Source organism: Balaenoptera physalus, assembly GCF_965194825.1.
Source record: "Balaenoptera physalus genome assembly, chromosome: X".
NCBI lineage: Eukaryota > Metazoa > Chordata > Mammalia > Artiodactyla > Balaenopteridae > Balaenoptera > Balaenoptera physalus.
Window position 1 is genome coordinate 49628779 of NC_138903.1, and position 27546 is coordinate 49656324.

At 36.8% G+C, this 27546-nt stretch overlaps 1 protein-coding gene across 1 annotated transcript; it reads left to right on the forward strand.

The window, feature by feature from the left end:
• The first annotated feature begins 421 nt into the window (after nucleotides 1–421).
• Nucleotides 422–27546, forward strand: FOXR2 (forkhead box R2). The gene has a single exon (XM_082445011.1). The coding sequence runs from the start codon at nucleotides 23203–23205 to the stop codon at nucleotides 24151–24153; it is 951 nt and encodes a 316-aa protein (XP_082301137.1). The 5' UTR covers nucleotides 422–23202; the 3' UTR covers nucleotides 24154–27546.

A 27546-nucleotide genomic window follows, 5' to 3' on the forward strand; every position in this document is an offset into this window, starting at 1 on the left:
AAGAAGAATAAATTAGCAGTCATAATAGATACTGTAAGGAAGGAAATAATAAAGATTGCAACAGAGATAAATAAAATATAAAACTTTTTAAAATTAGGGGAAAAATGAAACCAAAGCTTGATTCTTTGAAAAGATCAACAAAATTGATCAACCTTAAGCTCGACTGATTAAGAAAAAAGAATGCTCAAGTTTTAACATAAGAAATGAATGTGGGGACATTACTATCAACCTTAAAGAAAGGAATAGGATTGTAAAGAATACTATGAACACTTGTACACCAAGAAATTTGATAACTTAGAGGAAATGGGCGAATTTCAAGAAACGTACAATACCAAAAATGATTCAAAAATAAATAGAAATTTTGAATAGACCTACTACTAGCAAGGAGATTGAATTAGTAATCAAAAACCTCCCCAAAAAGAAAAGCCCAGGACCATATGGCTTCATATGGCTAATTCTATCAACCTTTTTTTTTAACATCTTTATTGGAGTATAATTGTTTTACGTTGTTGTGTTAGTTGCTGCTGTATAACTAAGTGAATCAGCTCTACATATACATATATCACCATATCCCCTCCCTCTTGCATCTCCCTCCCACCCTCCCTATCCCATCCCCTAGGTGGTCACAAAGCACCAAGCTGATCTCCCTGTGCTATGCACCTGCTTCCCACTAGCTATCTAGTTTACATTTGGTAGTGTATATATGTACATGCCACTCTCTCACTTTGTCCCAGCTTACCCTTCCCCCTCCCTGTGTTCTCAAGTCCATTCTCTACATCTGCATCTTTATTCCTGTCCTGCCCCTAGGTTCTTCAGAACCATTTTTTTTAATTCCATATATATGTGTTAGCATACAGTATTTGTTTTTCTCTTTCTGACTTACTTCACTCTGTATGACAGACTCTAAGTTGAGACAGATTGAAAATACTTCTTTTTAAAAGGTTGATAGAGGGAGGGAGGGAGATGCAAGAGGGAAGAGATATGACAACATATGTATATGTATAACTGATTCACTTTGTTATAAAGCAAAAACTAACACACCATTGTAAAGCAATTATACTCCAATAAAGATGTTAAAAAAAAAAAGGTTGATAGAGGCTGTTGGTGGGAATGTAAATTGACACAGCCTGTATCAACCATTTAAAAAGAAGTATTATCAATCCTTCTCAAACTCAAAAAAATAATTAAAGATATGAACACTTCCTAACTCAGTCTATGAAGCCAGCATTACCTTGATACTAAATACAAAGATATTATAAAAGAAAGAATTAAAGACAGATGAATACACATGCAAAAATATTCAACAAAACACTAGAAAATTAAATCCAGTATCAAAATGAAAGGTTTGTTCAACCACGACCAAATGAGACTTATCCCAAGAAGTTAAGTATAGCATTTTTGAGAGGCCCAGCATGTAGATGCTAGTGGTTTAACATATGAAAAGCAATCAATGTAATGCACCACATTTGCAGAATGAAGGAGGATATCCATATGATCATCTCAATAGATGCAGAAGAAGCATTTGGCAAAATCCAACACCACTTCTTGATGAAAACACCCAACAAACCAGGAAGAGAAGGGAACTTCTTCACCATGATAAAGAGCAACAATGCTATACCTAACATTCCTGGGATAAATGCCATCCAAATATCCAAATTGAAAAGAAAAAAGTAAGAAAATATCTATTTGCAGATGACATAACCTCATATGCAGAAAATACTAAATAATCCATGAAAAATTATTAACACTAATAAATTCAACAAAGTTACAAGACATGAGATCAACAAGCAAAAATATGTTGTATTTCTGTACACTAGAAGTGAACAATCAGAAAATTAAATTAAGAGAACAATTCCATTTACAATACCATCAGAAATAATAAAATATTTAGGAATAAATTTAACCAAGGAGATGAAAGATTTATACACTAAAAACTACACAATGTGCTGAAAGAAATAAAATATTTAAGTAAATGGAAATATATCCCATGTTCGTGGATGGGAAGACTTAATATTGTTAAGATGGTCATACGTCCCAAAGTAATCTACATATTTAATGCTATCTCTATCAAAATCACAATGGCTTCTTTACAGAAATAAAAAAGCTGATATTAACATTCTGATTGAATTGCAAGGGATCTCAAGTAGCCAAAACAATTTGGCAAAGAACAAAACTAGAGGATCAAAATTCCCATTTCAAAACCTACTACAAAGTTACAGTAATAAAAAAAAGTGTGGTACTGACGTAAAAATAAACATATAGACCAATGGAATACAATTGAGATTCCAGAAATAAACCCATATGTCTATGATCAATTGATTTTTTGTTTTTGTTTTTGTTTTTTGTGTTTTTTTTGGCCACACCACACTGCACATGGGATCTTAGTTCCCTGACCAGGGGTTGAACTCACACCCACTGCATTGGCAGTATGGAGTCTTAACCACTGGACCACCAGGGAAGTCCCATATGATCAATTGATTTTTGATAAGGCTTCCAAGAACATTCAATGGGGAAAGTAGAGTCTCTTCACAAATGCATAGGCACATGCAAAACTTAACAATGAAGTTGGACTGCTACCTCACACCATATAAAAAAAGTAACTCAAAATGAATCAGAATTATAAATATGAGGGAGAAACATAACATACAACTCAAGAGAAAACATAAGGGTAAATACTTATGGATTTAGCAATGGATTCTTACATATGACACTAAAAGCATAAGCTGCAAAAGAGAACAAAATGGAAACAATCCAATTAAAAAATAGGGAAAGGACTTAAACAGATATTTCTCCTAAGAAGATATACAAATAACCAATAAATACATGAAAAAATGCAACATTGTTATTCATTAAGGAAAATGCAATCAAAACCACAATGAAATACCACTTCACATTCACTAAGATGGCTATTATTTTAAAAATCAGAAAATAAGTGCTGGTGAGGATATGGAGAAATTGGAACCTTCCTATATTGCTGATGGGAATGTAAAATGGTGCAACCACTGTGCAAACAGCTCTTCCTCAGTAAATTAAACTTGGAATTTCCTTATACTCAGTAATTTTGCTCCTAAGTTTTTACCCAAAATAATTTAGCACAAGTGTTTGAACGAAACTTGTACACAGATATTCATAGCAGCACTACTCACAATGGCCAAAAGGTGGAAACATCCTAAATGTCCATTATTGGAAGAATGGATAAACACAATATGGTATATCCATTTAATGCAATATTATTCCGCCATATAAAGCAACAAGGTATATGCTAAAACATGGATGAACCTTGAAAACATGCTAAGTGAAAGAACCAGACACTGGAAAGACGACATATTGAATAATTTCATTTATATGAAATATCCAGAATTGGCAAACCCATCAGAAAGTAGATTAGTGGTTGCCATAGGCTGAGGAGAAAGGAGAATGGGCAATGACTACTTAATGGTTACAGGGCTTCCATTTGGGTTGATGAAAAGTTCTGAAACTAGGTGATGGTGATAGTTGCACAACCTTGTGATTGCTGTTAATGACACTGAAATGTATATTTTAAAATGAATAAAATGGTAAATTTGATGTTATTTGTATTTTACAACAATAAAATGCAATGAAGTACTCATACATGCTAAAACATGTATGAACCTTAAAACGTTATACTAAATGAAAGAAACAGACACACAAGACCACATTTCATATGCTTCCATTTATAAGAAATGTTCAGAATTCTCCAAATCCATGGAGACAGAAAGAAAGTGCTTAGAACTGGAGTGAGGGTGAGTGGTGGAAATGGGGGGGGGGGAGGTGTGACTGCTAATGTGTATGAAATTTCTTTTTGTGTTGTTGAATATATTCCAAAATTGATTGTGGTAATGGTTGCAAAACTTTGTGAATATACTAAAAACCATTGAATCATACACTTTAAATGGGTGAATTGTATAGTATGTGAATTATGTCTCAATATATGTGTTATTTAAAAAGCTGACAATGAGGGGTTACTATATACCTATCAGATAGCTATAAAGAAAATAATGCCAACACTAAATGGTGATAATGATACAGAGAAGCAGTACAACTCAAATATTATTGATGAAAATTTAAATGTTGGAATTATGCTGGAAAACAGTCTGGCAGTTTCTTATTAAGTTGACCAGGAAACTACCATAGGACCCACTATTTCATGCCTAGGCATTTATTCCAGAGAAATGAAAACTGATTTTCACACAAAAACATACACAAATATGTATAGCAGCTTTATTTGTAATAGTCAAAACTTGGAAACAAGGCGAATGGTTAAACAAATGCTGGTATACTCAAACTATTGAATACTACTCAGAATACATAGAAATAAGTTATTAATTGGTACAACAACTTGGATATAACTCAAGGGAATTTTGCTGAATGAAAAAAGCCAATACCAAAAGGCTACATACTGTTTGAAGACATTTCTATAACATTGTTGAAATGACAAAATTATAAAGATGGTGGACAGTTTGTGGTAGCCAGCGGTTAAGGATGGGGTGGGGGGTAAGAGAAAAGTATGTTTGGATATAAGAGAAAAACATGAGGGATCCGTGTGATGGCATTATTCTGGTTGTGATAATGTATTATAGTTTCATAAGATGTTACCTTTTGGGGAAACTTAGCAAAGTATACAGAGGGTCTTTATGATTTCCTACAGCTGCATGGGAATCTACAATTGACTAAACATAAAATGATTTTTTTAAATAATTATGGACAGTGATGTCAGAAGAGAGCACAGTAGGAAGCTCCAAGCTCTTGTTCTCCCATGGAGACAAACAAAAAAGACGTAATTTATAGGAGCTCTGGAAAATAGTCAAGGGAAACAAGCAAGGGACTAGTCAATCAAGGAAAAGCTATATTCAAAATTACAGTATTTTTGTTCACACTTGCCCCACCCCTCCCTGGTGTGGGGTGGAGAAAGCTGCAGAACAATTCCCAATTCATTCCCTTAAACCAGATTGGTGAGCAGAGCAGACTTCATTTGCTATGTTCTAACCTGTTTTGGGGTTGCCTGAAGGACTTGTCTCTGTTTTGTCTAATTTGGATATCAGGTAGGGAGATGCAGTAAATGCGTGGGAAAGCTACATGGAGACTAAGATCTGCAAACACCTGGGGCAAGAGATTATATGTAGCGACATACAATAGATCATCTAAGCCTCCAAGGAGAAACCAAGGTAGGGGAAACTCTTTGGGGAATCAAGACATTTAAAAGCATCTATGTATATGGCGGGAGTCAAAAAAGCCACATAGAGGCTCAAGAAAGACACATGCTCAGAAAAGACCTGAGAAGACTGTAAGCTTTCCCCTTAGGCTGATGCAAAGACTCAGAACACATTCAGCTAATTAGTGAGGGATTGCCCTGGCACAGAGCCAGTCTGCAAAGACTGGGAGAGGTGGCTGTTTTTTAAATGCCCAACTTTTAAAAATCACAAAGCATACAAACAGTAAAACATGGTCCATTCAAATAAAAAAAAATAATGTGGCAACAAACTGTTCCTGAAGAAACATAGGCATAAGATTTAATGTCTTTGACTTTAAAACAACTATCTTAAATATGCTCAAAGACCTAAAGAAAAACACAGACAAGGAACTAAACGGATATAGGAAAACTATATATATACAATGAGAATATCAACAAAGAGAAAGAAATCATAAAAGAAACAAAACAGAAATTCTGGAGCTGGAAAATACAATAACTGCATTGAAATATTCACTAAGTCGTTCATCACAGCCTTGAACAGGCAAAAGAAAGAATCAGCCAACTTGAAAATAGGGCATTTGAAATTACTGAGTCTGAGGAATGGAAAGAAAAAGAAATAAGAAAGGAAACAGAGCTTAAGGAACTTATGGAACATCATCAAATGGATCAATATATGCACTATGAGTGTCCCAGAAGGAGAAGAGAGAAAGGTGCAGAGAGGCCATTTGAAGATTTAATGGCAGAGAATATCCTAAATTTGAGGAAAGATGTGAAGCTAGGAATCCAAGTCTCAAGAAACCCCAAGTAGAAAAAACCCAAAGAGATCCACTTTGAGACATATTATCAAATTGTTGAAAGACAAATACAAAGAGAGAGTCTTGAAGGCATCAAGAGAAAGGAGACTTGTCAAGGGATCATAAATAAGATTATAAGCTGATCTCTCAGCAGAAACCTTGGAGGCCAGAAGTCAGTGGGATGATATATTTAAAGTGCTGAAAGAAAAACTATCAACCAAGTACTCTCTATCTCTCAAAACACCTCTTTAAGAATAAGACAGCAACTCAGAGCCCTGTGAAAATATAAATATCTCTGTTAAATGTAAATACACTAGCAAATATAAAAACAAGGGCTGTTATAATTTTGATTTGTACTTTTTATTTTCTACTGGACTTAAAAGACAAATTCAAACACAGACAAATTCATTAAAAATAAATATAAATCTATGTTAATAGGTACACAATAATAAAGATGTTATTAGGGATAACATAAATTTGGATGGTATAGTTGTAAAGGAGTGGAGTTTTTGTATGTGATTGAAGTCAAGTTGGTATCAAATTCAAAATTGATTATTGTAACTGCAAGATATTATATGTAATTCCCATGTCAATCACAATTAAAATATCTATAAATTATGCAGAAAAGGAAATGAGAAGATAAACAAAATGTCACTACAAAAAAAATCAACCAAGCACAAAGGGAGGCCATAATGGAGGAAATGAGGGACAAAAAAGCTATAGGACATACAGAAAACTCATTTAATCATCACAACAATCCTAAAAGGCAGGCATTATCATAATTCTCTTTTTTTACTAAGGGTAAAATACAGATAACATAAAATTTACCATCTTAATCATTTTTAAGTGTATGGTTCAGTGGTATTAAGTACATTTACATTGTTGTGCACTATCATCACCAAAACTCCTTTCATCTCGCAAAACTGGGGGAAAATTATAATATATACAGAAAATAATTAACAAATCTGGCAATAGTATGTCCTTCCCTATAAGTAATTTCTTTAAATGTGAATGGATTAAACTGTCCAATCAAAAGGTAGAACAGATTACTAAAAACATGATCTAGTTATATGCATTTTACAAGAGACTCACTTTAGCTATAAGGACGCATAAAGTTTGAAAATGAAAGGATGGATATTCAATGCAACAAAAAGAGATCTGGAGTGGCTATAGTAATTAAAGACAAAATAGACTTTAAGTATAAAACTGTTAAAAGAGACAAAGAAAGACACTATATATTGAGAAAAAATCAGTTTACCATGAACATAAAACAATTATAAACATATATGCACTAAACATCAGAGCTCCAAAACATATGAAACAAACATTGACAAAATTGAAAGGACAAATAGACAATTCAAAATAATAATGGGAGACTTCAATACTTCACTTTCCAAAATGAATCAAACAACTGTATAGAATATCAATAAGGAAATTGAGGATTTGAGCAACACTATATACCAATTGAAGCTAAGAGACATGTATAGAACAATACACCACAAAACAGCAGAATACACATTTTTCTCAACAGCATATAGAACATTCTATGAATTGGTCAGGATAGACCATTTGTTAGGCCACAAACTAGCTCAATAAATTTAAAACGATTGAAATCATGCAAAGTATCTGTTCTGATGACAACAGAATGAAACTAGAAATCAATAGCTGAAGGAAAACTGGAAAGTCCATAAATATGTGGACATTAAATGACAGAGTCTTAAAGAACAAATGGATCAGAGAAGATGTCACAAAAGGAATTAGGAAATATCTTAACACAAATGTAAATGGAAACACAACATATGACAACTTATAAAATAGAGCCAAAGCAGTAGTTAGAGGAAGATTTATAGCTATAAATACTTACAAAAGAAAGAAAAATATCTCAAATCAACAGTCTAAATTTACAGCTCAAGAAAAGAAAGAAAAAGAAAAACAAACTAAATTCAAGGCTAGCAGAAGGATAAAAATGATAAAGATTAGAACAGAGGTATAAAATATAGAAAAAAATCAAAAACATTAGAGAAAAATCAATAAAAATAAAACTTGGGTTTTTTTCTAAAAGATCAATAAAATTGAAGACCAATAGCTACATTGACTTAAAAAACAGACAACATTCATAGAAGTAAAATCAGAAATGTAAGTAAGAACATTACTACTAAGTTTACAGAAATAAAGGACTGTAAGTAGGTACTATGAACAATTTTATGCAAAATGTTGAAAAATCTAGGTTAAATAGACAGATATATAGAAACACACGAACTACCAAGACTGAATCAAGAAGAAATAGAAAATCTCACTATACTTATAATGAGTAAGGAGATTGAAACAGTAATCTAAAACCCTCCCCCAAAAGAAAAGCCCTGGACCAGATATGGCTTCACTGGAGAATTATATCAAACATTTAGACAAAAACTAACACCAATCCTCCTCAAACTCTTCCAAAAAATTGAAGAGGGCACACTTCCTAACTCATTCTATGAGTCCAGCATTACTCTGATACTAAAGTCAGATAGTGCAAGAAAGAAAACTACAGATCAATATTTCTTATGAATATTGAGCAAATACCCTCAAAGAATACAAACAAACTGAATTCAGCCACATATCAAAAAGATTATATATCATGACCAAGTGAGATTTATCCATGGAATGCAAGGGTGGTTTAACATATGAAAATCAAGCAATGTAATGCATCTGTCTTAGTCAGTGTTCTTCAGAGAAACAGAACCTTGGTGAAGTTCATGGATTGAAAGTTTTAATATTGTTATCAAATCCATACTAACCAAAGCAGTCTTCAGATTTAAGCAATCCCTATCAGAATACCAATGACTTTTATTGCAGAAATATAAAAATTCCATCCTAAAATTCATATGAAAGAGCAAGGAAATCTAAATTTCCAAAACAATCTTGAAAAAAAAATGTTGGAGGACTCACACTGCCTGGTTTCAAAATTTACTACAAAGCTATACTAATCAAAGGAGTGTGGTACTGACATAAAGACAGACACATCAACTTGGAATACAACAGAGAGCCAGAAATAAACCCTTATATATACGGTCAAATGCTTTTCAACAAGGGTGCCAAGAAAATTAAATGAGGAAAGAGACTTTTCAAATAATGCTTTGAAAATGAGTATCCACATGTAAACATAGAGTTGGACTCTTACCTAACACCATATACAAAAATTAACTCAAAATGGATGAAAGGTTTATACATAAGAGATAAAATTATAAAACTCTTAGAGGAAAACAGTGGAAAAGCCTCATGACATTGGATTTAGCAACAATTTCTTGGATATGACAACGAAGTATAGGCCACACCAAAAAAATAGATAAATAGTACTTCAACAAACTGGAAAACTTTGTACACCAAAGGACACTATCAACAAAGTAAAAAGGCAAACCACAGAATTGGAGAAAATGTTTACAAATCCTATATCTGATAATAGATTAATATCCAGGATATATAAAGGACTCCTACAACTTAAGAACAAAAAACAAATTGCCCAATTTTTAAAGTGGGCAAAGGACATGAATAAACATTTCTTCAATTTAGTTGTACAGATGGCCAATAAGTACATGAAAAGATGCTTAACATCACTAATCAGTAGGGAAATGCAAATCAAAATCACAATGACGTACCTCTTCATACCCAGTAGGGTGGTTATTATTTTTCTAAAAAGAGCAGAACATAAAAATTGTTGGTGAAGTTGTGGAGAAAGTAGACTCTTTGTGCTTTGCTGGTGGGAAAGTAAAATGGTGCAGCCACTGTGGAAAATTCCATAGTAGTTGTTCAGAAAATTAAACATAGACTTACCTTATAATCTAGCAATGACACTTCTGGGTATATACACAAAAAATTCAAAAAAAAAGGATTCAAACAGTTATTTGTACACACATGTTCATAGCAGCATTATTCATAGTACCCAAAAGGTGAAAACAACTCAAATGTCCTTCAGTGGATAAATAGATAAACTAAATGTGGTACATACTTTGTAATGAGTTTTGAAATCCAGAAGTGTGTCTTCCAACTTTGTTTTTCTTTCTCAAGATTATTTTTGCTATTCAGGGTCCCTTGAGATTCTCTATGAATCTTAGGATGGATTTTTTCTGTTTTTGCAAAAACATTGCTGGGGTTTTGATGAAGATTGTGTTGAATCTGTAGGTCACTTTGGGTAATGTGATGGTTACTTTTATGTGTCAACTTGACTAGGCCACAATACCCAGATATTTGATTAAGAATTATTCTAAATGTCTCTGTGAAGGTATGCTTTAGATGAAATTTACACTTAAATTGTTAGATTTTGAGTTAAACAGATTACCCTTCATAATTTGGACAGGACTCACCTAATCAGTTGAAGGCCTTAAAGAGAAAGACTGACCTACCCCAAGCAAGAAGGAATTATACTGAAGACTCCTTTTGGACTGGAACTGAAACTCTTCTCTCGGTCTACAGCCTGCTGGTCTACCTTGCAGATTTGGGACTTGCATAACCTCCAAAACTGTGTAAGCCAATTTCTTAAGCTAAATCTTTTCCCCTTCTTTCTCTCGATAGAGAGATAGATGATAGATAGATGATAGATGATAGATAGATAGATAGATAGATAGATAGATAGATAGATAGATAGATAGATAGATAGATAGATAGATGATAGATAGATAGGCAGTATATGTACACTGTTGGTTCTGTTCCTCTGGAGCACCCTAATACAGATATTATTGACATCTTCCGATGCATGAATAAGGGATGTCTTTCAATTATTTGATGTCCTCTTTAATTTCTTTCAGCAATATTTTTTGTTTTCTGTGCACATGTCTTTCACTTCCTTGGTTAGGTTTATTCTTAAGTTTTTTTCTTTTTAATGCTATTGTAGATGGAATTACTTTCTTTTTCAGATTGCTCACTGTTAGTACATAGTAACACAGCTATTTTTTGCATGCAGATTTTGTATCCTATAACTTTAATGAATTCATTTATTAGTTCTACATTTTTGTGGAATCTTTAGGATTTTCTACACATAAAATCATGTCATCTGCAAACAAAGATAATTTAACTTCTTCCTTTCCAATTTGGATGTCTTCTAATTCTTTTTCTTGTCTAATTACTCTGGCTGGAATATCCAGTACTACACTGAATAGAAGTGGTGAAATAGGGCATTCTTGTCTTGTTCCTGATCTTAGAGGAAATGCTTTCTGTCCAATTGTGTATTGATTTTATATCCTGAAACTTTGTTCAGTGATTCTTGTTTTACAGTGGCAGAGAGCTTAGCTGAATCACATCCTGTAGTTATGTGGAAATCAAAATTTGTAAGCAATAAACTTGGACATTTAGTTGAGGATATTTCCAAAGAAATTATTCAAGGTGTGGCTTGGTTTCTTCTTGCTGCTTATAGTGAAATGAGAGAGGAAAGTGTAAATTGAGGGGCGACCAGTTCAGCCTCAAGGAACCAGGGCTTGATGATTTGGAAATTCTCAGCCTATCCAGATTACAAAGGACAATAAAAATAGGAGATACAATTAGGATAAAGTGTCCACTGTTGAGAAAGCCAAGAGTGTAGCTGGAAAACCTTTTTCTATGCCTTAAAAATATCAGAAAGTCAGAGTATTCAATCACACAGAGAGCTCTTTGAAGAAATTTTTCCTCAGACTCATGAATACCCTCAGCTATCACAGCAGAAATCAGGAATAGAGAAGGAATTATCCAGGAAAAAATCTGTGAAAGAGCATCTTGTCTAAGGCAGTGGCTCTCTGTGACATACACATGTAAATCACAAAATTCTTGAGATTAATAATGTTATACCAGCAGACACATTGTCATCCGGGGCTGAATAGGATACAGGATAAAATTTGGGAGTCTTGGACTCCCAAAATTCGATAGGCAGAAAACAGGCTGAAAAAACTACTCAGCTAAAAACACATGTGACCCTTTATGTAAAAGAAAATGTGGCAATGAGGGCAGAGCCACAGGCCTAGAGGGTGGAGCCATAGACATAGAAGTTAGATCCATGAGGCCACAGAAAATGATTCCCATCTTGAATCATCCTTGAAAACTAATGTAGATTGATTGCCCATTTGGATTTCAAAATTGCTCAAAACTGGTGATTTCTTTTATCCTTCCATTTTCTTCAGTTTTAAATGGGAATGTCTATAATTATTGTCCTATGTCCCTTCCACCATTGTATTTTGGAATCAGATAAAAATTCTTTTCCAGTTTCATAGGTCCACAGATGGAGATAAATTCTGCCCTAGGATGGATAATATCCAGAGCCTCAATCATACCAAATTTAGGTGCTGTTGAGACTTGGATGATATTTTAGACTTGAGTTGATGCTTTTGAGACTTTTGGGAAACTTGGGGTGTGATTAATGTATTTTGCATTTGAGATAGACATGAATCTTTGGAGGCCAGAAGGCCAACTCTGTTAGGCTTGAATAATTGTCCCCCAGAGATGTCCACATTGTAATTCCAGGAACCTGTGAATATCTTACCTTACATGTCAAAAGAGACTTTGAAGATGTGATTGAATTAAGGATTTTTGGATGAGGAGATTATTCTGGATTATCAAGCTCTGCCTTTTGTTACCAGAAGGGTCCTTATAAGAAGGAAACAGGAGGCTCGGAGTCAGAAAAGGTGACGTGCCAACAGAAACAGAGGGAGAGAAGGAGATGTGATGATGGAAACAGAGGTTGGAGTGACACAGCTATGAGCCAAAGAGGTTGGAGTGGCAAGGCTATGAGTCACTCTAAGGAGTGACTGCTTAATGGGTATAGGGTTTCCACTCGTGATGATAAAAATGTTTTGGAACTAGATAGAGATGATTGCTGCACACATTGTGAATGTATTAGATGCCACTAACTTGTACATTTTAAACTTGTTCATTTTATGTTATGTGAATTTCATCTCAATTTTTAAAATAAAGGGAGAGAATGATAACACAAAATTCAGGATAAACATACCTTGGATTGGTGGAGGCAAGGGACATAGTGTATGAGGGGGAGGGTCATCGTAGGCAGATAATAGTTTCTGTTAATGTTCTAATTATCAGGCTGGTTAGTAGGTTTATGGTGGCAATTATAAATTAATAAGTAAGTAAACAAATTAATAGGCAAATAAAAATATATCAAAATATAACTAAAATATCAAACGAGAAATTAAACTTCTAAAATATAATGCAAATAAAAATGTGCCAAAAAGACCAAAGACAAAAAATCTCCTACTTCTGAAAAGAGAAAAGATATATAAACAAAAAATTGAAACTCTTTCCCACATTTTATAAAATACTTCATAAAAACCACAGAACAATATTTAAAAGACAATTTCCTAGCAGTTTTCTACTTAACTTAATGACATATTCCTCTTAAAAGACTTCTATCTTAGCACTTAAAATCTATGCATAGAAGGCCTCTCAAACCATGCCAGACCAGACCTTTATACCTGCAGAAAGACATAGCTCTAGTACATGCAAGGGCCATATCCTCACTACTTAATGTGCAGTGTCAGATGCTCTGGGTTCAGCGAGTCCCACTTGTTCCCTGACATAGTTGATATCTCCTGCTATTTGATGCTAGTGAGCTTTGGTATTTGATTTCCTATGGCTGTTGACTGCTACCAATTGTCTGTTTACCATAAAACTCCTTCATGTACATATCCAAAGGGATGAGGGAACTGATAGGCTGACTCTTGGGAGGGAATCAGCTGTAACAAGGCTGGGAACTATCCTTCAAGGTCTGGGTCAATTCTGAAAGGGGAGAATGATGTTATTAGGAAATGTCTATATGAAACATGAAAAATTTAGTATAACATTGCCAAAAAAGGGAAAAAATAGTGTACTAATCAACATCAAGTGCATAAGCGTTAAAAAGTAATGATTTGGTGGTTGGTAAAATTCACTGCCAACCATTTTTAAAATTAAGAAATTAATGTATATATCATAAGAGATAAGAATGAGAATATATGGTTTATAATAGGATAGAAATAAAATTGCCCCCTAAAATCACAAAATCAAACTGTCTCCAAATTGTAAAAACAGAATACAAACTACATGTGTAAAATTTTTTTAATGTTTCCTTTACTAATTCTAAATTATATCAAATTCATAAAGAAATTATGTAAATCATTCAGTTTCTACCAATTTGACCTTTGAGTATTTTCATCAAAATACTTAAAGACTATCCAGTTAATACAAAACAAACTGAGTCATTTTCTGCCCTATCAAGGTTATCACCTCACAAACCAGTTTATATATTTTTCTCAGAATAAGCCCAGAAGCTGGTTCCTGGTTTTTTGCCAATATCAAGAACACTAAATGTGTTGGAAGGAAAGTCTCGCCCACCCTCCTCATCCCCACCCCTCCTCCCTCAGCTGGATGGCATGCCCTGTTGTGGGATGATTTTCAGCCCTGGCCTTTTATCTTTATTTGACCATATGAAGGTGACCTCCAGATTCTGCTGTTCAATTCTTTCTTCGCATACAGGACCAAGGATGGTCGGCGGTCAGGTGGTGGGGGACTGGGATTAGTTAGAGTAAGATCAGAACGCTCTTTGCTGGAGTGTAATTACATCCCCATTGTAAAGGGAGGATGATGTAAGCAGTGATTGAGTGTAAACAACATTCACAGAAGGAATGTAGGTGGCTCCACTCCCAGAGGGAGGGTAATTCCTTCAGGATGTAAGCAACACCCTCTTTTGGGGAACCAGTCATCTGAGCTTAATGGATGGCTGAGATATGTCTCTGTTCCAAAAGAGTCTTGATGAGGAACCTCAGAGTCAAATAAAATCTGGGAACTCTATAACTAAAAATTATATTAAGGGGATCAATTCTGTAAGGGATAAATCTTCATTCAGAAACATGCTGTGGTCTTGGGCTGAAGAGAGCCCTGCAGGGAGATTTCATGGTTAGTATGTTAACCAAGAATAATAATATCCTGCCCAAAATAGGATGCTTACTCCCTAAGCCAGTCTCCACCTACACAAACTTGGCCTTGAACTGCTCCCCACATAATCTGGACAACCCCCACTTATATAAGATTTTCCCCCTCATCTTCTCATTATGCCTATTATTACAGGAAGTAGACATCTTATTGTTAATTTGTTGATGTTAAATAGCACTTATATGTCTTTATTGTAACTTTAACAGAAATTATCCTCATGTGGAATTTTAGGTTATTGTTATTTGAACTGTTTATTTAACTCAGGAGTATTTTCTCTTAAACTCTAGTCATTCTTCTATAAGGAGCCTCACTTCTGCTCTGCACATTTCTATGCCTATCCCAGTCACACATAGAGATTTACACTCCTTAACTACGTCTCTCACCCAATGGGTCCTCTTCCCACCTTCCTGGTATACCTGAAGACAACTCCCCAACCAGACCTTGGGGTTACCCACTCCAGAGCTGCTCCTTCCATAGAACCAGGTCCAGACTGCTGCTCCATTATTATTTAACACCCAGTCCCCAGAGAAGCATATAACTCTCCATCTGTAAGCTTCTTGCCATGACCATCTTTGATTCTCTTTATTATGAGAGTCAGGCTTCTCTTTTATTCCACCATGCAGGGGTTTTCCTCATTTTTTTTTCAAACAGACCCCTAATACGTCAGACAATTTAGAATCCTCATTATCAATATAGTCAAACACCTCCACCAGCTCCAAACACAGCAGTGTCCTTCTCATCATTACAGGTAAGTCTTTGGACAGCCCCATCTACATCAAGTCCTTCTTAATACCATAGGCAACCTCTCGTTAGCCCCACCCATACCAAGGTTCCTTCTATTCTTTATTGCAAGGCTTCTAGTCATACCCTGGCAAACCAGGGTCCTTCTCTTCTGTGTAAGCTGGTGTCTGGGCAGTTGCAATCGTACAAAAGTTCTTCTCTTCTCAATTGGCTTACCTCTGACTATGACAGGATCCTTCTCTACAAACAGTTCTCTTTTATCTCAATACATGCCAGGGCCTTTCATATCATGTAGGCAATCCTATGCTCAGCTTTGTCAACACTAGGGTCTTATTTTTCTATCAGAAGACTTCTCGTTACGCCTGCCCATAGTAAGTGTTTTTCTCCTCTTTAAAGGCAATCTATGGATAGCCTTCCCCATGTAAGGGTCTTCTTCATCATACAAGCAGGCTTATGGGTAGCTCGCTCACTCTAGGGTCTGTCTCTGTTGGCAGGCTTCCAGTTAGTTCCACCCACATCTGTTTTCCACGGGACAGTTTGCTCACGTGAAACTCTTCATTGTACAGAAAGACGCGTGGAGAGCTCCGCCTTACACGTGTGTTTGTTTTTGCATTGGCTGATTTTCGAGCTAGTGTCACTATAATAGTAGGTATTTCTCTTCTCTATAGGCAGTCTTCTGATCAGTTCTGCCACATCAGGGTCCTTCTCATCACTACAGGTAGGCGTTTGGTCATCACTATCTACACCTGGGTCCTCTTCTCACTACAGGCAGCCCTCTGGTTAACCGTAGTTTACCATAACCTTCTACAACTTGATTTTTTTCATCAAACAATTCTGGATTGAATTCAGTCTTCTTACAGATAATTTATTCTTCATAAAAGCTGCATAGTATTCCTTTGAGTGGCTTTTACGGTATTTAATTCACCTACTTCTGTATTAATGAACATTTAGCTATTTTTCAGCATTCCAAGTGATATTATGTGGAGCACTCTCTTACATGAGTTTTCCTTAAGCACACAAGTATTTTCTAGGGTACACACATAAAAGTAAAAATTGCTGAATCTTAAGGTAGTCAGATTGTAACATTTTTTAAAAATTAATTTATTTATTTATTTATTTATTTTTGGCTGTGTTGGGTCTTCGTTTCTGTGCGAGGGCTTTCTCTAGTTGCAGCGAGCAGGGGCCACTCTTCATCGCGGTGCGCGGGCCTTTCACTGTTGCAGCCTCTCTTGTTGCGGAGCACAGGCTCCAGATGCGCAGGCTCAGTAGTTGTGGCTCACAGGCCCAGTTGCTCCGCGGCATGTGGGATCCTCCCATACCAGGGCTCGAACCCGTGTCCCCTGCATTGGCAGGCAGATTCTCAACCACTGCCTCACCAGGGAAGCCCGTAACTTTTAATAAACACTGACAAATTACCCTTTAAAACGGCTGCGCGAATTTACATTCCCACACATAGTGGATGAGAATGTTTCCTTTCCTTACCCTTCTTGTCAAAGTTTGATATAATTTTTTAAAATTTTGCTGAAATGATGGGTGTGAATTGGTGTCTCATAATTGATTTATTTTTCCCACATTACAGACACGGTTGTAACTCCCTGTATACTCCTCCCTAATCCTATTTTATTTTCTCTGTTTGCATAGTTTTAAACTTTCTCTACATGTTTTTGAATCTAGATACTTTAAGTAGTGTTGTGTTGCAGTTTTAAAATTTTCATTTAAATGATGGTATACAGTATATATTTATTTGCAACTTTTTCAGTCAAAATTATACTCTTGAAATTAATCGACATTGATATGTGTAACTTTGGTTCATTATTCTAATATTAGAGTAATCCATTATAATGATTATACCCAAATTTATATATTATTTTTCAAACTGCTATGGATATTTAGGTTGTTACCTATTTTTTGTTTGTTTTACCATTTCATACAGTGCTGTTCATTTATGTTTCTTAGTATGCACATGTTTAAGACTTTCTATAATATATACCTAAAAGTAGATTTCTCAGGTAGTAAATATTAAGTATCTTCAAATTTACTAAATACTATTAATCTGACAGTGTATAACATCTTATTTTTGTTTTAATTTGCGTTTCTCTGATTACAAGTGAGGTTGAGCATCTCTTGTGTTTATTGACCATTCAGATTATTTTTTTCTCTGAATGGGCCTTTTCATATCCTTTGCCTATTATACTGGGTTGTTTGTCCTTTTCTTATTGATATGTCAGAGTTCCTTATGTGTTTTTGTTTGTGTGTCTTATAAACCTTCCTCCATCCTGTTTTGGCTTGTTTTTAACCATTGTTTATAATGGTGTGTGTGTGTATGTGTGTACCAGTTTTAATTTTTTTTTCCATCTGTCATTCATTTATTAGATGAGTATTTAATAAGCAATGACATTGTACAAAGTTGGTCATATATAGTGTTCAATGTACACAGACGAGTTATCTTAATCAGGTAGGTTACATAGGAAATGTGACCACAATGAGAGATTTTACTAGTCCTCTTGGTTTGGACAGAAACCAGGGAAACCAGGGGCAATTGATGAAGTTGCAGGGTACAATAAAGGTGTTTTATTCTAGTGAGCAAGTAGGAGACAAAGATTCAAGACAATAGCAGCTTGGAACTGGAAAAAATTATTTTTTCCATGTGGTAATTAACATTAAAATATTTCAGAATAATAAGTGTGCTGTGTATGTTTAGATGTCAACTCCAATTTATACCCATAGGGTGGTTAATAGAATGTGAATTGACCAAATCTAGAATAAAACATCTTAAGATAAGGTGATTTTTGTACACGACATCTTCTTTCTGAATTAACAAAAAGAGTTTGCTAGCTGCCATAAGACTCAATAATAATAATGAAGTCAGTGTGGCTTAAAATAGAGAATTGAACAGGTCCCAACCCCCTTGTATGAATAGGACATAAGGTAGGGCAAGGCCAGTGGCTCCTGCCAGGTGTGCATGTTCCAAGATTTGCTCCTGTTGCTCTGCTTCTCCCCACTTCAGAGGGGACCCAGGTTCTGATAGAACTTCAAGCCCAGAGGACCTGTCACAGCTGCTCACGGCATCCACCATGGACTGGGACTTTGCTTCACAGAGAAGGACTTCCTCAGGCTGCAGACTGGTTGTTTAAATGTTCTTGCCTGTGTTACATTCAATGTACACACAACCAGCCGAATTTAACCTAAGCCCGAGGAGACCAAAGGAGACCACCTGACACTGTCTTGTCAGTCTTGCTTCCTTAAGAAACTATTTCCTGTACACTTTTTTTTAATAGACCTTTATTGGAGTATAATAGCTTCACAATACTGTGTTAGTTTCTGTTGTACAGCAAAGTGAGTCAGTCATATGCATACATATGTCCCCATATCCCCTCCCTCTTGAGCCTCCCTCCCATCCTCCCTATTCCAGCCGTCTAGGTCATCGCAAAGCACCGAGTTGATCTCCCTGTGCTATGCGGCTGCTTCCCACTAGCTATCTATTTTACATTTGGTAGTGTATATATGTCGATGCTACTCTCACTTCGCCCCAGCTTCCCCTTCCCACCCCGTGTCCTCAAGTCTATTCCCTATGTCTACATCTTTACTCCTGCCCTGCAACTAGGTTCATCAGTACCATATTTTTTTTTAGATTCCATATATATGCATTAGCATACAGTATTTGTTTTTCTCTTTCTGACTTACTACACTCTGTATGACAGACTCTAGGTCCATCCACCTCGTTACAAATAACTCAATTTCATTTCTTTTTATGGCTTAGTAATATTCCATTGTATATATGTGCAACATCTTCTTTATCCATTCATCCATCAATGAACATTTAGGTTGGTTCCATGTCCTGGCTACTGTAAATAGTGCTACAGTGAACATTGCGGTACATGACTCTTTTTGAATTATGGTTTTCTCAGGGTATATGCCCAGTAGTGAGATTGCTGGGTCATACAGTAGCTCTATTTTTAGTTTTTTAAGGAACCTCCATACTGTTCTCCATAATGGCTGTATCAATTTACATTCTCACCAGCAGTGCAAGAGGGTTCCCTTTTCTCCACACCCTCTCCAGCATTTATTGTTTGTAGATGTTTTGATGATGGCCATTCTGACTGGTGCGAAGTTTTCTTCTTAACATTATATTGTTAATCATCTTTCAATACCCTATTGGAGCTATTATTATGTTTGACCATCAGGGCTAGATTAATCTATCTTACCAGTTCTTGATATACATGACTGCTTGTCTATGTGTGAATTATAAAAAAGATGCTGTCTCTGACAGGATATAATTTGTGGGCACATGGTGACTGGATGGCTCCTCTGTATGAATTAGAAAGAGGTACTTGCTATGGATTTACACAGCCCCAGGACCAGGGTGCATGGTTTGGAAAACAGCTCAGGCAGCATACAAACAAACACACTACCCATTCGTATGGTACCTGTTTTTCTAGAACAACATATGGCTTACTCATTTTTTCTTATGTATTATTTCCTGTCTACACTCCAATAGAAACAAGTACATATCTATACTTTATAAATAGACATATACTTAAAATGAAAAAAAAATCATGCATGCATTTGAAGAGTTTCTTATGTAAAAGCAAGAAAACTTAAATATTTGCTCTTTTTTATTACAATTACCTCTTTTAAAAATTTGGGTATCATTATATACTCATAGCCCTTTAAAGACTAAACCAGTTTTAATTAATCATAATATATGCATCAAAAAGTCACAGTTTGGTAGCAGGAGCCCCTTTAAGTTGACTGTCCATCCTTTTAACACTGCCTCTGACGTGCTTGAAAGCATTCTTCTTTGTAACAAGAGGATTTATTTATTAGACATATCTGATTTTTTTCCTGCCCCCAAACATGTATCAACTACCTTCTTTACCAGTTCTTTTAGTGGGGACCAAAGTCTGGGTGCAGGAATGCTTTTGAAAATTGATGGCAGGCAAACGTACTACTTCCACTGCTGCTGTTGTTGGGCCATTAATATGTGTGTGTGTGTGTGTGTACCCTACTTTGCGTATGATGCAGTTTCATCAATCACTAACATTTTTGCCTGTATCAACATTTGGGGTGGGTAGGAGCCTAGAAAACAGGATACCCACAAATATGAGTTTATTTTTTCCACAGCATATGCAAAATGCTCTGGCCTCTTTTTATGGAGCACACTTAAGAGACAAGGTACCAAGTCCTTGGTTGGCATGTGCTAGCCTATTCCCCGTGTCTCTGTCCCTGTGTAACATACCTTTTAAGCTTTAGCTCAAGCAACTCCTCCTATGGGGAGCCCTTCTAATTCCTATCATTTGGGTTAGGTTTTCTCTCTCTATGCTCTCCTAGCATAGTGTCTAGCACTCATCACACTGTGTTTTTTCTCTTTACTTGTCTGTCTTCCTCTATTTAGCTGTGATATCCTCTTGAGTTGTGTCTTATTCATCTGCTAGACATATTACATACTGCTTGTAACATGGTAGATGCTCAATACCTACATATTAAATGTTTTAATGAGGCTTAAAGAAATAAAATACACAGTGATGACCTAGTTTTACTAGTCTTAAGATTAGACTGTGTTCCCTGGTGAAGATGGAAGAGAAATTGTACAACACTAGAGGCCTTACTTATGGGATAAAGAACTACTGAGAGCTAAGATGCTGCCAGGCTCTCTGGGGTTGTCATAATAAGCTGAATGTTTCAGGATTAGTCCCCTGCTTTGCCCTGGTCAGTCCCCAACTGGGAAGGGGATCCATTAATTCTCTATGGGGAGGTGGAAGCAGCATGTTTATTAGAGAAAGCGTCCCTGAGTCTTAAAAGATGAGTAGGGATCAGCCAAGCCAAGGCAATTGGGAGTAGACCATTCCAAGTAGAGGTGGCGACTTGAGCAAAGGGACATAGACAAAAGATGGGGGTAGGTGTGGTGAAAATCCCAGAAGTTCAGTGTTTCTGGGAGGTGATTATGAAGGAAGGAAGCTGAGGTGATTAATTAGCCTGGAAAGGTAAACAGATGTGGGATTCTGGAGGGCCTTTTATGCTGCATTAAGTCATAGGATTTTATGTTGGAGTGGAGAAACAGAAGAGATTATAGTACAGTGAGTAAAAGCACTGTCAGGCTACCTGGATTTGAAACTCAGCTCTGACTTTTACAATCTGTGTGACTTACGTTTTTTTAATCTTATATTGTTTCCTTTATAAAGGGAGAATAACAAGAGTACCTATTTCATAGGGTTGTTTTGAGGATTAATGAGTTAAATCACATATAGTGCTTAGAGAATTCAATAAGTATTAGCAGTTGATGTTGTTATTATTAGTAATTTTTATATTTATACAGTAGAAAGATCAATCTGACTGTTTGTATGGAGGATGATTTGGGGTAGAATAGGACAAGAGTGGGGAGGAAACAATAGGGGGATTAGTGTGTCCCCCAAGAGCTCCCATTGATATTTGCTGGATATTATTGAGGTATAGTTCTATGTGATGGTTTTAATAAAATCACATACTTTATAGATGGATTTTGTGCAGACTCAGTTAAATTAAGCTGTCCCATTTTGTTTTTCCTAAGAATGCCCTTGGGATGAACTTACTGGAAAGTCAAACTCTGGAGCTTTAAGGAACTTGCATGTCATGGCTAAACTTTGAGCCTACTGTCTTCAGAGTACAGTTCAGAACTCAGTTCCTGAGAAAGTGACCTGAGAGAGGGAAGTCAGCTGTTTCCCAAAATAAGATTGAAAATGGCACAGTTTATCTCTAGCATGGATTTGAGACTAACAGAGATTATCTTCTGATAAATACCATCTTACTCTAAAACTCAGGTTACACATTTTGCTGCTTCCTTTATTTAGTAATTTGAATGTGATTAAGTGGGTATAATAAAAGGGTCGGAAGACATAGGCTGTGGATCTAGCTCTGCGACTTACTTAGATACGTAGTCTGAATTATTATGTAGATCTCAGTTCCCTTATCTGTAACATGGGGTTAATAATACCCACTATGTTATCTTACAGGACTGTCATGAGAATCAGTTGAGATCATCTATTTGAAAGCACTTGACAAAAGGCACTTTAAAAATGAAATGATTTTTTAAAACATTTAAGAATGACTCAAAATATAATTTGATCTGTGCACGTGTTTGTTCCTTCATTAAATGAACTCAGCAAGAGTTGAAAGATATGCCAGACAAGCACCTGTTATACAAGTCACCTTAGTTTGCACATAGTTCAAAATTTGTAGGTCCTCATATGGGGACTCCCTGCTTCCAGTGAAAACTCAGGAATTCCACCTTGAACTGTTTTCCTGCCAAAAAGCTCTTTTTTAGTTACTTCTTTGTTTTGAGTTCTGTTCCAGAACACTGGGGTTTCTCCAAGTCTAACCATTAATCAATGAGACATTGGTGCCCCCTTTTCCAGTACTTCTATCCAGCCTTCTGATAAACTCTCTAGATGAGATACACTGCATCAAAACCGGTGGCTCAACAAGGGCTTTGAGAAGTGCCTCAGAGACCTCTGTCCTTTTGGAAGTCTCTCTCCACCTATCTCTCCACTAAAGATGGATCTAAAACTAAAAAATCCTGGGTTCTGGTGCAGTCTCCATGGCCAGGTCCCAGGGCTGCTGGACTGGGACATGGGAAATGAGTTCTTCCTGCCTTGCACCACAGACCAGTGCCCCTTAGCTGAGCAGAACCTTGCCAAATACAGACTCAGAGTAATGGAGACCCCAAAAGTACCTCAAGAGAGGAGACTCAGTCCTGAAAAAGATAGTCCTAACTCTGAACTCAACCTGTGGATGTGGGTGAATCCCAACATTGTGTGCCCCCTTGGCAGCCAGGAGGCCCCAAAGCCCAGTGAGAAAAAGGATCTGGCAAGCATACATCCTTCCCCTCAGCTACTCCCAAAGGATGAAGTGTCTAACTGCTCAGAGGCCACAGTGATGGAGTCCCTGCCATCTTCCTGCAGCAAGCAGTCTCCCCCACAGAAGCGGTTCACCTCTTCCCCAAGTGACTGGGAGCTCACAGAAGAGGAGACTGAGGAACAAGATAACAACTCCTCTGTGGCCCTCCAATCCCCAAACAAAGGGGAGTGCTTCCAGAGCCAGAAGCTATGGCAAGGCGACAGCCAGGAGAGGAAGTCCTGGCCCCGGCCACCCCTCAATTACAGACACCTAATTGCTCTGGCACTAAGAAACAGCCCCCCATGTGGCCTCAATGTGCAAGAGATCTACAGTTTCACCAAACAGCATTTTCCCTTTTTCTGGACAGCTCCAGGTGGCTGGAAGAACACCATCCGCCACAACCTCTGCTTCCTGGGCAGCTTTGAGAAGGCGCCAGTCAGCCTTCAGGATGGGTCCAATGCAAGGACAAGGTCTGGACTCTGGAGGCTTACTGAGGAGGGACACCGCCGCTTTCAGGAGGAGACTCGTGCCTTAGCCTCTGCTAGGAGGGAGAGCATTCAACAGTGCATGAGCCAGCCACATGTGATGACCTCCCTCTTTGACCTTTGAACAACCACTGCTCCATTTCTGGAACACTGCCATCCTTACTGTGCCTACCTATGCCCTGATTGGCCCTCATTAATCCCTAAGCTTACCCCACCTGGTAGGTGCCAAGCCTGTATTTAACTACTGCTATAAGGATGGTATTAAATAAAGTGAGAGGTGGATACAGAGGAGGCAAAAGCATGGAAAGTTGCATAAGGGCAGTGGCAGTTGTTCTGCATTTTGAGCACAGTAGGAAATCCTAGGAACAACGGCATGGAAGTTAAGGAGGGAAGGGCATATTGAATGAAAAAAGGAATTCTGTTTACTGGAGAGTATGCTGACACATGAAAGCAAATGGTGGAGTATAAAGCCTCAAATGCAGGATGGATCCAGGCCTTCGAGAGTCTCAAATGCCATGTGAAGGTGTATATGCTTAAAGAGAACTGGGTTTGATGTTCAAAGCCTGAAGATTCAAATGTCCCCCTTCTACCATTCGTCAGCTATATCACCTTTTTGGTGACCCATTTTACCCTTCAGGGCCTTACTTTTCTCTTTATGATCCTGGACTTCTCAGCCTTGTTCTGTTGCCATCCAACTCCAGTACTGACAAATAATTCCAAGCAGCTACTTTTAGTTTGGATATTGAAAGCCCTTGAATTGAGCCTGTATTAGCCCAAGCCTTTTGAGGACAAAACTTTGCTTTCCATTCTTTCAGTTATCAGACCTTTATTGAAGAAATATCAGTGTGTCAAGGTCCATCTTAGGTGCTGAGTTTAGTGGGAGACAGACATATAAACAGATATTTGTAATATAAATGTAATGAAATAGATGTACAAGGTTGCCATGAAAATGGGGAGATATTTTTTCCTAGGAAAGGCATTTTAAAGGAAATACCTTTTGAGCTAGTTTTGAAGAACAAATAAGGATTTGATGGGCATATAAACTAGAGAAAAGACATTACAGAAGCAACAGTGTGAACAAAGAAAATGCAGTGTTTGGGGGAATGGTAGGAAGTTCAATGCGGCTTAGTTATGTTAGGGACAAGAGTCACAAGAAAGGTAGGCAAGAGGTCTTTCCTGTACTACTTAGGTGTTCGACTTTGTCTTGTGGGCTATTAGGAACTAGGAGGTATAAGTGATGTTTACTAAAAATAAAAACAAACAATAATAAGCATTTCAGCATTTGGCTTTCTAACTTCAAAATTCTTTTTAACATCTTTTCCATACAAGTAGTTTCCTTTATCAGATTCAAGCATTGCTTTCTGCCTTTTATGTTAGTATATCGTTAAAGAAATATCCGGGAGAAAATATATTAGATTTTTAAGTATGCATTTAGTTGCAAAACCTTCAATAATGGAGTTACAAAAATGCCTGTAAAATACAAAAGCAATAAATTCAATAGAGTTGTAAATCAGTTGAAAAGTTTACATTTTTTGTAATGGTATATTATAGCTCATACAAAACTGTATATTAAGGTTGAGTTGCAAAATCAATGTTTAAACAGTATTCTTTGAAAAAATAATTGTAGATGCTATTTCTGTATCATTAGGCAAACAAAGTTAACAGAATACCTTGGAATTAATAAAATATTCTGGCTATAAGTATTCAACATTTGCTTCTCTTTTTTATTCAAAATTAACACATAAGTTAAAGAGCCCTTTGTGAAATTAACAAAACTAATTTTATCACAAACTACATTTCTAATAATGTAATATGTCTATTTTTTAATTTTTCCAACAACACAGACTTGTATTTTCAGAACTGAACCTGAATTTTCTCCTGCAACTTTGCACCTTTAAGCTTTGAAACCCTCTATTCCATTTTTCCTGAACCTTCTTTCTGCTCTAGTTGGAAAAAGCAGTGGCTGGGCATGACACTTCACTTCTTCAGTTATCTCAGATGATTCAGATGAAGGCAGATCTTCCTTTGGAAGAATTTCTTGCTCTTGCTTTTCCTCTTCACCACTATCATGGTACTTAAAGTGACTTCTTCATGGTTACTGCTCTCCAGAGGTCATCCTTATTCACTGATGCCAGCAGCAGTGCTTGCACTGTTGTAACTATTCTTTCCTTTGGGAGTCTTCAAAATCAGTGTTGGGGAAGTGGGGTGATGCTCACCATTCACCACATAAATGAAAGCTTTGTAAATGTCAGTAGGTGCTTTGGTATTTGTCAGACCTGGTATATAGTTAATACAGATGTTTTTTCCCTTATGCTTGCTTGCCACTGCCTTCCCATTGAATTTGTAAGTGATATTTTTTCCTGTATTTATTTGAACCCAAACTTTCAGGTTGAGCAGAATGAGAAAAATATATGGATGGCACAGGATTATGTTAATCTAAGCTAGTGCCATCATCCATTGATCCTGCACCCTACATTTGTAGCCTCAGTTTGAGAACTGTCTGAATAAGAAAGTCGGTTATTTTACGTAACGTCTACATGCCTCTTTTCTCTGCCTTTCTCCTTTGAAGAGATTTCATCCTCTTCTTCATCTTTAAACACAGTATGAGGATTTCTGTCAAACTTAGTTATCAAATCTTCCTTTCTCTAATTCTTCAAGAACCCACAGTTCTTCTGTATCAGTAGGCAAACTGCCTTTTAACTGTTATCCCTTCTGCTAAATATGCTTCAAAATTATGTACTTGACTGGGGGGGGGGATCAGTTTGAAGGACGCTACTAATCACTTTTCTCCAACTTTTGTGTCACTTTTAGAATCTTTTTTGGGAAAAGGCTTCAAGTGCTTGTGGCCAATTTCAGGCAACTCTTCTGTCATTACATCTTTGAAACAGAAATTCATATTTTCTTGAAATAATATAATACTTGCCTAACACTTTTTTTTCTCTCCTGATACTGAATCAAGCAAATAGCTTGCTTTTTAGAGCACTTATAAGTTATCTAAAAGTGCAAGTTACTTCACTAGCACAGACACATCTTCCTGCCATGAAGGCAGGAGGGCCAAATGGTACCATAGCATTGTAAAGACAGTCTAAATATGGGATATTTTTTGAAGGACATCAAAATTACCTAATAGGACATTCTGCCAAAGCTGGATTCTTTCTGCGGATTTGAGGAGTTCGCATTCCAAATCTTTGAATACTGACTCCACTGGGAAAGTGACAGAGGCGGCAAAGACAGCTACAGGGACCAAAAGGCTGATGGCAGCGGGTACCAGGGCCGGGGTCAGGAATGACAACATGGCGGGATTCAGGTTCAGCAACAAAACGACGGGGTCGGGGTAGGGGAAGACATGCAGGGTTCAAGAGGGGTGGTAGGGACAGAGAGGGGTTCAGTGTGGGCAAGGCCAAATTCGGGCTCGAAGGTTCCAGCTTCCTAGTCCTTGGCAGCGATGGGGGTAGTTTTGCTGGTCTTGAGCTGGGTTTCTTTAGCAAGGACTGAAGGAAGAGGGCGAGGAGGGGCT